This window comes from Colossoma macropomum, unplaced genomic scaffold (assembly GCF_904425465.1).
Source record: "Colossoma macropomum unplaced genomic scaffold, Colossoma_macropomum, whole genome shotgun sequence".
Classification (NCBI taxonomy): domain Eukaryota; kingdom Metazoa; phylum Chordata; class Actinopteri; order Characiformes; family Serrasalmidae; genus Colossoma; species Colossoma macropomum.
The window spans coordinates 25,359,252-25,373,854 of NW_023494801.1; the positions used below are offsets into that span (position 1 = coordinate 25,359,252).

The 14,603-nt window shown below is 38.2% G+C and overlaps 1 protein-coding gene across 1 annotated transcript; it reads right to left on the reverse strand.

Moving 5' to 3' along the window:
* Positions 1-11,340: 11,340 nt before the first annotated feature.
* Positions 11,341-12,313, reverse strand: LOC118821321 (lectin-like). The gene is made up of 3 exons (XM_036589880.1): positions 12,242-12,313; positions 11,923-12,016; positions 11,341-11,781 (listed from the first exon to the last, which is right to left on the reverse strand). The coding sequence occupies exons 2-3, from the start codon at positions 12,010-12,012 to the stop codon at positions 11,533-11,535; spliced, it is 339 nt and encodes a 112-aa protein (XP_036445773.1). The 5' UTR covers positions 12,013-12,016; positions 12,242-12,313; the 3' UTR covers positions 11,341-11,532.
* Between the last annotated feature and the right edge of the window lie 2,290 nt (positions 12,314-14,603).

The window sequence follows — 14,603 nt, forward strand, 5'->3', positions numbered from 1 at the left end:
TCATGAACAATTCAAAGTGTGATGTGAAACTAGCTGTACTAATGCAGGGTCATGAGTCACGACCTTTTCTTCTCTGAAATAAATTTCCCCACCCAGCAGTTCCTGAATCAGTTTCTTAAAACATTCTGTTTTTTTTTATAGCATTTTTCCCTTTCAGATCTTTTGGTCATAGTCATGCAGGTTCAGATGACTGTCTGTGGGCATTTATAACCACACAGTCTGTATGAAACTGTCCTCATAGGCTCACTAGCAGATTTCTTCCCTTATTATTCTACTCATAATGAGAGATCTCAGGATGAAGAAGTTCCACATTTGGTTTATCCAGTCAAACATGTGTTCATGTTGCCTGCAGTATATTTATGATCAGACTGGAGTACAGTAGAAGTGAAGCAGGAATAATTGCTTTATAATATACAGAAAATCAGCATCACTAAGACATTAAACTGCTAACTGTACCTGATCTTTTATGGTATGAAACAGAAGAACAGTAAAACATGGAGAGGCTCTGGAGGATCTAGAACATTTTACCAGGGGGGGCAGAGAGTTTCAGCAGGGTGGCAGTGTCACCCCTCTCAGGTCAATGATATCATATACAACATATCAGAAGAAAATGAAGAAGATTAAATTACAAGATAAAACCAGTAGACGTCAGTTTTAAATTAATGCTAATTCAACAGAGATACGTAGGTGCTTCTTAAAGTGAGTCACTGAGCTTGACTGTCCGAATCAACAGAGGCATAATATCTGAACGCGTCTCTCTCCATGTTTTCTGTATTGTACAGAGGGTGTCTGTAGAAGGCCACTATCTGCAGATCTAGATTGCGTGCTGGCAACATAACCGACAGACACTCTGTGATGTAAGCAGTGCTTTATAAGGTTTGTTTTTGTGCTTTAAGACTGGTCAGCAGAACCTTGAAATCTATCCTGAATGATACCGCAGCCAGTGCAGCCCATATCAAAATGGAGTGATCTGATCTCTCTGTGTTGTTTTGTGTAGGATGCTGCTGCATTTTGTACAGTTGTAAGGGATGTGTAGTTTTACTTAGAAGTCAAAAAGATAGACATTACGTGACCAACGCTGCGGTACAAAGCATGAACAAGTTTCTCTGCATCGCTCTGAGACAGAAAAGGCTGAACTTTAGCGATATTTCTTGAATGATAAAAAGCTACTTTAGTGACTGTGTTTACATGTGAGATAAAACAGAGCTCAGAGTCTAAGATCACACCCAGCTTTCGTACTTCAGGTTTGGTAGATTTGTTCTGTCTGTTTGGTAGTGTTGTTCTCTCAGGAACACAGCCTCTGCTTGGTCTACACGTCAGGAACACAGCCTCTGATTGGTTGACGAGTCAGGAACACAGCCTCTGATTGGTCTACAGACTTGACCACAATGAACACAGGAGTTCTACAAGCTGAGACTTCTGGATCTGAATGTGAAGAAAAGCTAATTATGAGCCTCAAAACTGCACAAAACATGCACCACTTGTGGGAACGCTGTGATTTCTGCAGAGGAAATATTCCAGTTCTGTTTCTGAAGGAAATAAGTTTTCCAGTGATGTATGACTCCATTATATTTACTAACCTTTGGAAAATACAATTAAACACAAAGTCAAAGCATGTCCAAATAAAACATTTTATCACTGTCCAAAAACCCATGTATCTCAAAAATGGTAATTTTACAAGAAAATTTTACTTCTAATGTAAGTTCATGTAAAGAGGTTTTATTTCAAGCTATTCTGGAGCATTTCTATTGGTCCATTCATCATGAAAGTTTCACACAATGTAAAGAGCAGCTAAAGAGCTGAAATGGTGCATGAAAATTGACAAAAATGATATATATATATATATATATATATATATATATATCGATATAATATATATCACGATATAGATATATCTATATATACTATACATTTTATCTGTGTTTATTCTGACATGGAATTTGGTCTAGATTTACACTACATTAGTGCAATAGAAATATTCTAGTTACATTTTTAAAGGAAATTATTATTTGCACACAGATCTTAACCTTCATCGTCATAGTTACTAACTTCTGGAAAAAGAATTAGATACAAAAAATCAATATATGCAAAATAAACCACATTGGCATTTTCCCAACAAAAAAAAACAAAACAAAAAAAAGTAAGCAAACAAACAAACAAACAAAAACCAAGTATCTCCAAAATGCTACCTTTACAGGATGAAGAAAAAAAAAAGTCTTCGGTTTAATGTATGTTAACATAAGCAGGTTTTATTCCATGTAATTGTGGAGCATTTCTATTGGCCCATTCATCACAAACATTTCATGCACAAACATGTAAGAGAAGCTTCAGAGCTCAGATGACAAAAAAATAAACTTCAACAAGAACTGAGATATGTTTTTTTTGTATACAATGATGATATCTGATTATTTTAATATGGAATTTACAGAAGGTCGTTTGGAAAAGTACCAAAGCAGCGCAGAAACACAGTAAACGTATGTACTGATCTGTCATCTACTAAACAAGCTCTCATATCTCTGTAGAAGTGACCATCACATCACACTACCATAATAATAAACTAATAAACGCTCAGTTTAACTGACTGTAAATGGAGCTGTGGGTGAGCAGCTCCAGTTGTGCTCCTCTTCATGTTGTCATGAACTTCTGGTGACCCCTCAGTGGTTATGGGGGGAGTTCAGAGCAGCTGATGGATGTTTCTCAATGTGATCTGAAACCAGTCATACGTGCAGAAGGTCATCAGTCCACGACTCGTTCTTCTCTAAATTCAGTTTCAGCTCAGAGCAGTGACTGAATCAGCACTAAATCACTCTACTGTCCCTTTCAGGCTCTCACTGTTCACTCTATTCCACCACTCAGACTCGGTTTACTGTCCACCTGAAGCTGCTCTGAGGCTCCGTTTACAGGAATAGAGGAGAAGTGTGTGCAGTCCTGCTCAAATTACATGCTGTTGATGTTCTAAGTGTAAATAAGTTTCACAGCCTCTACAGAGACACACTTCTGCACATTTTAATCAGTGTCTACTTACTGAATTTAACATACTGGAGAAAAAGAAAACATAAAGCGTGACCAGTGCGAAAGTTATGGCATGTTTTATATGCTAAACTCAGAAAAAAAAACCCGGAAACTGTGCACTAGAATTGGCAGGAAAATGTCATATTTAAGGTTTTCTTTGCAATGTTTGCAAAATGCCAAGACGTGAAAAGGGAGTAACCCTGCTGAAAAAGAGGAAACTCCTTAATCCTTAGCATTGGCCTTTCTTAACATTATTGGGCCTCATTCTCCAATATCTTCCTAAGTGTGTTCTTAAGTGTGTTCTTAAGTGTGTTCTTGAGAAGGTCCTAAGAAAAAGTCAGTGTCAGATTCTTGTCGTGTTCTTAAAGCGCAGAGCTGTTCTCTCCTTTGTGCTCTTGAGTGTGTAGATTTTGTCCTTACCTAAGAACAAATCCCACATAAGAGAACATGGTGAGTCAGAGTCTTCGTCAGAACTGTGTAAGTGGGTTTAAAGAGAAAACTTCTCATTAAGAACAGTTGGTGAATGAGGATCAATGTTTTGATTATTTTCTTTGAATTACACTGTTTTCTCTAGCAAATATGTATTTATATGAACATGACTGTCATTTGCAGTTATCTCAGGTCTTTAGTAATAAAAATTGAAAAGTATGTTAAATTAATAATGTGTCATTTGTGATATATTAACATACACCACCGTTAGCCAGGGTGGAATAGCTGTGCACAGCTCTGAGTGTGACTCAGAAATGGTTTATGCTCTACTGATGTGCTGAATGTAGTCGGGTCACAGCAACAAACAGTGAAATCAGGAGGGAAAGTAGCAGTAATGTAATGTTAATTCATTATCCACATTATTTATACATCCATATTATTCATACATCCATATTATTCATACTTCAGTGTGAATATTCATTTACAATTCTCCAATGTCAGCCTCAAGTGAGAGTTTGGGTAGAATTGTTTTTAAATCATAAAACTTTTAATTTCAAGGTTCTTTTGAAATGGGAGAGGAGCAGGAGGAATGGAGAGAATGAGCAGACACTGGTGAGGTGGGACAGCAGACTCCTTTCAATGTCACTATAGCAGGACTGAGTTCAGCCCATTAAAACGTAAGTGTTTATTTAAACGGAAACATTGGTGCACTGAACACTGTTGTGTCACACAAGCACTGCAGCTACGACAGCTGAGAAGAGTTTGTTTGGGAGATAATGTTTTACAGTGATAGACAAGACAACAACAGATCAGATTAAACAGATAAACCCAAAAGAGTCGTAGAGTTTAATGAAGCTCTGAGTTAAAGAGCCGTAGAGTTTTACTGAAGCTCTGAGTTAAAGAGTCATAGAGTTTACTGAAGCTCTGAGTTAAAGAGCGTAGAGTTTAATGAAGCTCTGAGTTAAGAGTCGTAGAGTTTATGAAGCTCTGAGTTAAGAGTCGTAGAATTTACTGAAGCTCTGAGTTAAAGAGTCGTAGAATTTTACTGAAGCTCTGAGTTAAAGAGCCGTAGAGTTTAATGAAGCTCTGAGTTAAAGAGCCGTAGAGTTTTACTGAAGCTCTGAGTTAAAGAGTCGTAGAATTTTACTGAAGCTCTGAGTTAAGAGCGCCGTAGAGTTTAATGAAGCTCTGAGTTAGAGAAGTCGTAGAGTTTAATGATGCTCCGAGTTAAAGAGCCGTAGAGTTTAATGAAGCTCTGATTTAAAGAGTCGTAGAGTTTTACTGAAGCTCTGAGTTAAAGAGCCGTAGAGTTTAATGAAGCTCTGAGTTAAAGAGTCGTAGAGTTTTACTGAAGCTCTGAGTTAAAGAGCTGCGTAGAGTTTAATGAAGCTCTGAGTTAAAGAGTCGTAGAGTTTTACTGAAGCTCTGAGTTAAAGAGCCGTAGAGTTTAATGAAGCTCTGAGTTAAAGAGTCGTAGAGTTTAATGAAGCTCTGAGTTAAAGAGCCGTAGAGTTTAATGAAGCTCTGAGTTAAAGAGTCGTAGAGTTTTACTGAAGCTCTGAGTTAAAGAGCCGTAGAGTTTAATGAAGCTCTGAGTTAAAGAGCCGTAGAGTGTTTACTGAAGCTTCTGAGTTAAAGAGTCGTAGAGTTTACTGAAGCTCTGAGTTAAAGAGTCGTAAGTTTAATGAAGCTCCGATTAAAGAGCCGTAGAGTTTAATGAGCTCTGAGTTAAAGGAGCGTAGAGTTTTACTGAAGCTCTGAGTTAAGAGTCGTAGAGTTTAATGAAGCTCCGGTTAAAGAGCCGTAGAGTTTAATGAAGCTCTGAGTTAAAGAGTCGTAGAGTTTTACTGAAGCTCTGAGTTAAAGAGTCGTAGAGTTTAATGAAGCTCCGAGTTAAAGAGCCGTAGAGTTTAATGAAGCTCTGAGTTAAAGAGCCGTAGAGTTTTACTGAAGCTCTGAGTTAAAGAGTCGTAGAGTTATGAAGCTCCGAGTTAAAGAGCCGTAGAGTTTAATGAAGCTCTGAGTTAAAGAGTCGTAGAGTTTACTGAAGCTCTGAGTTAAAGAGTCGTAGAGTTTAATGAAGCTCCGAGTTAAAGAGCCGTAGAGTTAATGAAGCTCTGAGTAAGAGCCTTAGAGTTTTACTGAAGCTCTGAGTTATACAGAGCTGCGTGTTCAGGTGTTTATTAAAAGTGAGCTCTGAGCTCGACTGTCTAATAAAAGCTGAACTGAGCTCCACAGTTTAGAAGCAGAATAACTGAAAGAGTCTCTCCACGTGTTCTGTGTTTTACTGAAGGAGTTCAGAAGGTCAGTATCTGCAGATCTGAGATCATAAACAGACATTCAGGAGCTTTAAGGTCATTTAGAGCTTTAAAAACCAGCAGCAGAGCTTTAAACTCTCTCTAAGAGATCCAGGCGGTCAGTGCAGTGTGTAACGGGGTGATATGAGCTCTCTGTGTTGGTGCTGTGAGGATCCGTGCTGCTGCGTTCTGTACGGGTTCTAGAGGATGGACTGTTCTCTCCAGTAAGAAGATCATTACAGTGATCAACTCTGCTGAACAAACGCTGCAACGAGTTTCTCTGCGTCGCTCTGAGAGAGAAAAGGCTGAACCTTAGTGATTTTCTCTTATGATTAAAGCTGCTTTAGTGTGTTTACATGCAGATTAAACAGAGCTCAGAGTCTAAGATCACACCCAGGTTTTTACTGCAGGTTTGGTATATAAAGATAAAGAGCCGAGATTCTCATAAAACAGCTTTCTCTGAGCAGTGTTTCAGTGTTTTCATGATTTATTTGTCAGTCTGTCTACAGAGTCTTGATCATCAGAAGGAATGTAAATGTATAATTGCATCTCATCAGCATAGCTATGAAAATTGATATTATGTTTCCTAATGACATCACCTAGAGGCAACATAGAGAAAAGAAAAGGCCCTAAAACTGAACGTTGAGGGACTCCACAAGAAATGTTAAGTTTCTTTGATTAATGATTTCCAAGTGAAACCAAGAAGAAGCTGGAGTAAAATCTTATGGTCAACAGAATCAAAGGCTGCACTAAGATCTAATAAGACCAAAATAGAAGGATTTTGTGCATCAACGCTGAGCCTGAGGTCATTCATAACGTGAACCAATGCTGTCTCTGTACTATGGTTAGAACCAAAACCTAACTGAAACTTCTCATATAAATTGTTTGATATTAGATACATATTCAGTTGTTTGAAAACAACTTCTTCTAAAACTTTTCTTAAAAAGGCAGGGTTGAAGTTGGTCTAAAATTATTTAGCACTGAAGGATCCATACTACTCTTTTTAGCAGAGGCTTCACCAGGGCAGTTTTAAAAGCGTCTGGGAAAATATCTGTTGACGAGAACAATTTACAATAGTTAAAACATCATTGTGAACCCATCTTAGGGAATGAAGTAGGAACAGGTCACGATCACATGTGGACAAACTTAGTTTGTTTATAACAGTTGAAAACTCCTGATAATTGATAACTGAGAAAGATGTCATTACTGATGTAGGTGGCTTATCAGGAACATTATAGGAGCTTGTTTCAGTCAGCTGAGCTACACCCTGTCATATCAGGTCTGTTTTATTTTGAAAATGAATTGTGAACTCTTCACAGACTTTAGAAGATAAGTCATCATGAGACGCATTAGCAGAAAAGCTGGGGTTAATTAGTTGGTCTATGCTGGAAAAAGGATTTGGTATTATCTATGTGTTTATTAATTACACTGGAGAGATATGACTGTCTGGATATCTTCATAGCATTATTATAGACTGAGATCTGCTCTTTGAGAACATCTTAAAGTACCTGCAGTTTAGTTTTCCTCCAATTTTTCTTTCATTTGACTGGAGCGAGAACGTCAAGTGTTTCCCGTAATGTAGCACTTAGATCAGAGACTAGATCATTACAGGATGGAGTCTGTATCTGTATTTGCTGAACTATTATAAACAGGCAGATTGGGAAAGTTGGACAAAAAAAAAGAAAACGGGTATTGATGTTGATGACATTGATTTGTGACCATATAACTGTAACAGTAATTTTACAGTACCTTGTTTGAGTAAGGAAGAGACCACTGTCTCAGGTTGAGTTAGTTTTGGTTTAGGATGTGTGCTGCTTAAGTAGATAACCATTTTAGGTTAAAGTGTTCTGTGACATTATTAAAACACAAAAGAGGGAATATGTCATAAATGGTAGTCACATGTGCTTGTGCATATACAGTATGAGATACAGGAGTAGACGCTAGTAAATGTGTATGCTTGTGTGCTGTCTGACTCTGATTTATTATAACTAGCAAAAGCTGAATAAACCCTCCTTCTCAATCATCAGGTGTACTCTGGCCTTTAAAGATACAGTGCTGCATTTTAACCCAAGTGGTCTCCTTTTAATTCATTTCAGCCCATATTGAAATATATGCTGTGTTATAGATCATGAACTATTTAACCTGACTTCTGCAAATTTACATGGATTTTAAAAAACAACCTTTTACACCTACTATATTAAATGTACAGCTAGCACATTACTTTGTGGTTAGTGTGTTAGTTCACAAGTCAGAACATTAGTTCCCAGTTAGGATATTACCAGTTAGTAGTTCCTGCTTAATGTGGTACCTCACAATTAGCTTGTGGTTAGTGCGTCAGCTTGAGAATAGGGGCTCACGGTTAGCACATTAGTACATTCTAAAGTCTTAAATATAGTTCTTTCATGATGTTATAAGCTTTGAAAACTGAACTAATGAACATGATCTATGCTATTATGAATTTCTACAGGATTGCTACAAGAAACAGCTGCTGTCTAGCATTGGTAAATACCTTGGTGACAAAACAGAAGTGCTATGGATCAAAAGAAACAAGTAAGCTCTATTATTTTGATGCATGATTTTTATTATATCTTATTCAAAATCTTTTAAATGGTCGCATCATGTGATATAATGATTAAAAATGCAAATTAAAATAATTAGTTGGTATGAAGGTTTAAATGTTCAGAGGATATAAAAATTTAATTTGACATATGGGTTTAAAGTTTATAAAACGTATACTTTATACTTTTATATTTATCCAAAAAAGTTGGGACAGTATGTGATATGCAAGCAAAAACATAAAGCAGTGATTTGTAAATTGACCTGTATTTAAACAAAAGTAGAACAAAGATCAACTACAGTATAACTTCATTCATTTTTTTAAATATACGCTCATTCTAAAATTGATGCCTTCAACACATTCCATAAAAGATGAGACAGGAGCAATTTAAGACTATTAACATGTTAAACGTTAACATGTGAAATGTTAACATCTGACTTCTCTGGGCTCAAGCTCATTTGAAATTCACTGATGCTCAGTGGAAATGTGTATTGTGGCCTGATGAGTCAACCTTTCAGATTGTTTATGGAAATAATAGACATCTGTGAAAGCTCAACACCAAGACACATTCTGCACATGTTACAGCAGCATGACTGCATACTCAGAGAGTGCAGATGCAGGCTGAACTGATGGCAGTCTAAAACTGTCTACCAGTGAAAATGTGTGGTGCATTATGATGGACAAAATATGACAAAGGAAACTGAAGACCTGTATAACTGAAGAATGACAAAAATTCCACTTTCAAAACTTGAGCAGTTTGTGTCTTCAGTCTCCAAATGTTTATTAAATGTTGTTAAAAGGAAAGGTGATGTAACTCAGTGGTAAACATGCAGCTGTCCCAACTTTTTGGAATGTGCTGTAGGCATCAAATTTTGGCTTCCTCACAAGTAGGAGACAGCAGGTGCGTCTAGAAAAACACGTCAGACCCCCGGACCCTCAGTACGGGGGTGCCCCAAGGCTGTGTACTCTCACCCCTTCTCTTCAGTCTTTACACCAATGACTGTGTCTCTAAAGAACCAGCTGTGAAGATCCTGAAGTTTGCAGATTACACCACTGTGGTGGGCCTCATAGCCAATGGTGATGAGTCTGCCTACAGAGATGAAGTCCAGAAGTCTGATGCAGCAGCAACCACCTTTTGCTGAACACACAAAAGACGGTGATGGTGATGGATTTCAGGTGCACCCCTTCCTCCCTACCCACCCCCCACATCAATGGCTGTGTGGTTTCCACTGTGGAGTCACAGGTTCCTGGTTCCCACCATGTCCAGGGACCTGAAGTGGGAGAGGAACCCCGTTGCCAAGAGTACCCAGTAGAGAGTGTTCTTCCAGAGACAGCTGAAGAAGTTCCACCTGCCACAGAGCCTGATGATCCAGCTCTACTGTGAGGAGTCCATCCTCACATCATCCATAACCATCTGGTTCGGTTCCTCCACCTCACAAGAACGAGCCAAAGTCCAGCCCATAATCAGACCAGCGGAGAGGATCATCAGATGTATCTGCAAATGCTTCAGGATGTCTACAACAACAGAGCGCCGGCAAAGTAACAGCTGACCCCTCTCATCCTGGACATCAGCTACTCCAGACACTCCCCTTTGAAGATTTAGGACCATCAAAACCAGCACAGCCAGACATGCTAACAGCTTTTTCCCCAGAGCTGTAGCTCATTGACCACAGTGGACACTTCACACTTAAACTGACCATCAAATCTCCTCACTGTGTTACAGTAACTCCTCTGTAGCACAATGTTATTTGCACTACTGTACAAGTAATGTTTTTTTTACAAATGTCTATATCACTGTGTAATATTCTGCATACAATAATTATTATAGTGTATTTTATAGCACAAGTCTGACCTACATACATATGTTCATATCTACATATGCACAGACACCCACACATCTCATATGTACATCTCCTGAGCTCCTTTCACATTGGCTGCTTTTTTATTATTATTACTCTTTATATTCTGTTTATTGTATTTTACTTTCCCCTCAGTTCAGTACTTGTTATCAGTCTGTGTTCTTGTCTGTTCAGTATGTTAGTGTCATACACGTGTGGCTCACCAAGACTGATTCCTTGTATGTGTAACATGTTTGGCAAAACAAAACGATTCTGATTTAAACAAGCAATATTGGTCCTCATTCTCCAACTGGAGAAATTTCTTCTTAAACCCACTTGCACAGTTTTGATGAAGATTCTGACTCACCAGTGTTCTCTGGGATTTGTTCTTAGGAAGAACAGAATTTATAGATTTTGATCCCCGGTCATGCTACATCCGTCCATGTCTGGGAGTCCCAGAGAGCACAACAGTCCGCTCTCTCTCTAAATGGGCAGGACGGCTTCCTGTCTCCCCATCACTCAGCGCATGCTAGTCAGTGCAGGCATCTGTTAGCTGGTGTAACAGATCTGGTGGTTACCGTTCTCCTCCGAGCCCGTTCGGCTGTACAGTGAGCTGCGTTAGCAGCAGTTTGTAAAGATGCGGTGGAGCTTCACAGAACTCGAGGAAGACTTTGCCTTCACCCTCCTAGAGCTGGTGTGATTGTATGATTGGGGGACACAGAACTAGTGGGTGGAATTGAATATGACTAAATTGGGAAGAAAATTGGGGGAAACCGAATCTACACACACTCAAGAGCACAAAGCTGAGAACAGTTCTGCGCTTTAAGAAAACGACATGAATCTGACGGAGACTTTTTCTTGGGATCTTTCTCAAGAACACACTTAAGAACACACTTAGGAAGATATTCAAGAATGAGGTCCAAAGTGCATGAAGTTACATATTATATTTTTATGTGTTTTCAATTTAATACAGATGAAACAGAATTTACTGATCACTGCTTCCTGTTTTTATCAGTATTTCACACACTGTCCCAGCTTTTCTGGAGCTAAAGGTGCCCTGTGGAAGGGCAGAAGCCCCTCGTTTTATAATCAGGTAGATTTAAACATGAAGTTTACACAATGTTTACACATTTTACACATTAAGTGAAATAAAATCACAAATTAAATCATTTAAATCCAAAAATGAAGACAAATTGCATTTTTTTAATGTGAATCAGATTTTTTATTTGTAAGATGTAGTTCATTCAAACAAACCTTGTTTTCCATCATTTTCTTTTATTTTGCAGTCATTTATGAGTTTAATATCACAAAAGCTCATGTATATCATTTTAATGTAATTTCTTTATTTCAGTCAGATATTACTCTGAAAGCTTGCACCCACACAGGGCTATATACAGTCTTATTTTTTAGCTGTCCAGAGCACTGTGGCTCCTCTCTGGATGATCAGGCTGCCATCGTTGTTGATGGACAGACGGTTGTCCTTGGTGCCACTCTTCTGCCAGCTGTTACTGGCCCATAAGGCTTTGCTATCATCGGTGTACATGACCAGGTTTCCGTCCTCCTGCATTACCAGACGAGTTCCTGGTTTGCCGCAAGTATCTGAAGCCCAAACTGGTTTCCAGCTGTAAACCACAAAGTTCCCATCATCCTGAATGAGTGCAAACATACAGGAAATGTCAGTCAGGTAAAGGAAACCTTCATGGTGTTTGCCCAGAGAACAGCTTGTACTCAAATTATGTTTTCAGAGTTAACAGTTAAAACTGTGTGCTGTTGTCAGCAGGTGTTGTACCTGGAAGACGGCTTTGTGGTTTCCATCAGTAGAAATCAGATACTCCCCCTTATGCAGTTCCTGATTGGTGAACAGTGTGTTCCTGCTCATTTTCCTGTAGAATGTTTACAGTTTATTAATTATAATTTCACTGCAATAATTGCTGTAAGATAAAAGAAACTCTAACAATTTCTCTATATGGTGGTTTTACTTCATATTACATATAACTGTATATATTTTCAGTATTTTGTTGCAGTTGTAAGCACTAAATCACTAAAGCTGTGTTATCACTAACAGTCATCTGTGTGTGTGTGTGTGTGTGTATAAGTGCAGTACTCACGGTGGTCAGTAGAGGCTGTAGAAGTGAAGTGTCAGCGTCTGTAGAGAAGCAGTTTGTGCAGATGAAGTTTCTGCAGCAGATCATTTATAGATGTGGCCAACCAGTGACCAGCTCTGGAGGGCGGAGCTTAAGAGGCACATAATCATGAGAAAGTTACGTTTGTGTAGTTCAGTAAACATACAGTCACTAACTGGAAAGGGAGTGAACTTTTATGAAGAATTCATTCACAAGCAGAATTTTTGTTAAAAAAAAAAGATGCAGTGACCTGACTTTGCCCCTTTTACCTCTGACTTTGCCCCTTTTACCTCTGAATTTGCCCCTTTTACCTCTGAATTTGCCCCTTTTGTCTGAATGTTATACAGAGCTTCATTTACTGTAAAAAGAAATATTTGTTTCAGTTAAAAATGTAAGTAACCTGGCTGCTTACAAATGTTGAGTTAACTATACATCTAACAATAAGTTCTGAATGATAATCTGTTTTACACTCTGTTAACTTATTATTTTAATTTAAATAAAATTACATTTTCGGCTCAGCTCATGGCTTGAAGGTTAAATTCTTGACTTCTTTACAGAAGATGGATAATGTTTGGATCCTAATTTGTTGGTAATTACACTTCACGTTCGTATCTCTAAGACTAGTTAAAAAGGAGATAAAACAGATAGTTGTTGCTAGGCTAGGAGGGCTTGGGGGTTCTAAGGGGGGCACACTAGTCTTGTTTACACCACTGTTGCCGACATATAGGAAGTTGCCGGCTGGCTGGGAGCACCTTATGTTGCAGAGGCAGAAGTGAAACCAAAGCGTCGTACTTTCCTTTATCTCCTTCATCATCTGGGAAAGAGGCTCATTTGAAGGTGCGTATGGCGCGTCTCCGATTGGAGGCACAGGCTCTCCAAGCTGAACATGAAACAAAAATAGCTTTCCACAAGTTGGAGCTGGAGATGGAGAGAGAAATTTGGTTATGGGAGTTGGAGTCACTGCTGAACCCAATTACAGGTCCCAGTTTTGACGTGATTGTTTTAATGCCTCCATTTTGTGAGCACAAAGTAAATACCTGCTTCTGTGTCTTTGAGCACATAGCTACTACGTTAGCTTGGCCTGAGGAGGTGTGCACCCTTTCACTGCAATATAAACATGTAGGCAACATCCATGAGGTGTCCGCCCAAGATGGTTTACATTAAGACACTATAAACCCTTCTGAAAAAAATGTACTAACATAGTGCTAACAAAGGTATATGCTTATATTATTTTGGATCCAGTAATTTGTACTAAATCACCACTAATGTGTATTTGATATATATTTAAGTTATGCTTTATGTACACTAGGTATACTAGTCTGTGTTGCCAAATTTACTCTAAATTTACTCTAAATTTAAACTGTGATAAAAGTATGTTTGTAATAGTAACTCTGTGCTCTTTAATCACCTAATTAGTATATCAAGTTATATCATCCCAGTATATTATCAGTATATTTACAAATACAGTCAAGTATATTTGCTGAATCCTCCTTGTATTCTTGCAATACTGGTTCAGTTTACTGAAGTATGTACTTTAAGTCTTTACTAAGGTGTACTGAAATACATTCTTAGCATTCTATGTTATATACCTCTTCTGTACTAATTATTTTACCTATAGCACACAATAGAAATTTGTAGTATTATATAGAAGTACAACTACTGTATTTAGATGACCATTTATTTTGTACTTTGTAATTTGCAATCATGAAGGTCAAATGCTTCAAGTCTAAAAATATTGTACCTAATGTATTAACAGTAATGTAACTACTGTATTAACACACACATAATATTTCTTAAAACTCATAGGTAATACACAATGCATTTAAGTAATACTCAACATTTAGTGTAATGAGTGCTCTCCATTTCCCCAAAGTTAAATTTTATGCAATTTTTTTTTTTAAACAAACATTTGTCTAAAAATCACTGTGGTTAAAAACACAGTCAGACGTTTCTAGACTAGGAAAGCTCCTCTGGTGTCAGAAGATCCTCATGTTGCCTGGATGAGTGTTAAAGTGTGTCCAGTGTGTTTAAAAGTCTTTGGCTTGGTTGGTCTTGGTGCTGTAGTCCTTGTTTCATGACGTCTCTTCTTCTACAAATCTGCATGACTGCTAGAGCACTAGAAGGAGAAAAGAGAAAAATAAAACTTTATCATCTGCATTCAGGTACGCAAACAAGTAATTGTTACGTGTCCGGCCTGGATACGGGGTGTCTGGCTGGTGTTTCTCTCTCTCTCTCTCTCTCTCTCTCTCTCTCTCTCACTTTGTACTCCTTCACTCATGCAGTTTTGTGTGTGTCTGTGCTAGCTTTGTCATGCCAGATGGAGATTTGTCTGGTCCATGTCAGCTTG

Excerpts from the sequence above, each read along its gene's own strand:
- LOC118821321 (XM_036589880.1), bottom strand. The coding sequence starts at position 12,012 with ATGAGCAGGAACACACTGTTCACCAATCAGGAACTGCATAAGGGGGAG. Across the intron at positions 11,782-11,922 it reads ACCACAAAGCCGTCTTCCAG|GATGATGGGAACTTTGTGGT; the intron begins GTACAACACCTG and ends GCACTCATTCAG.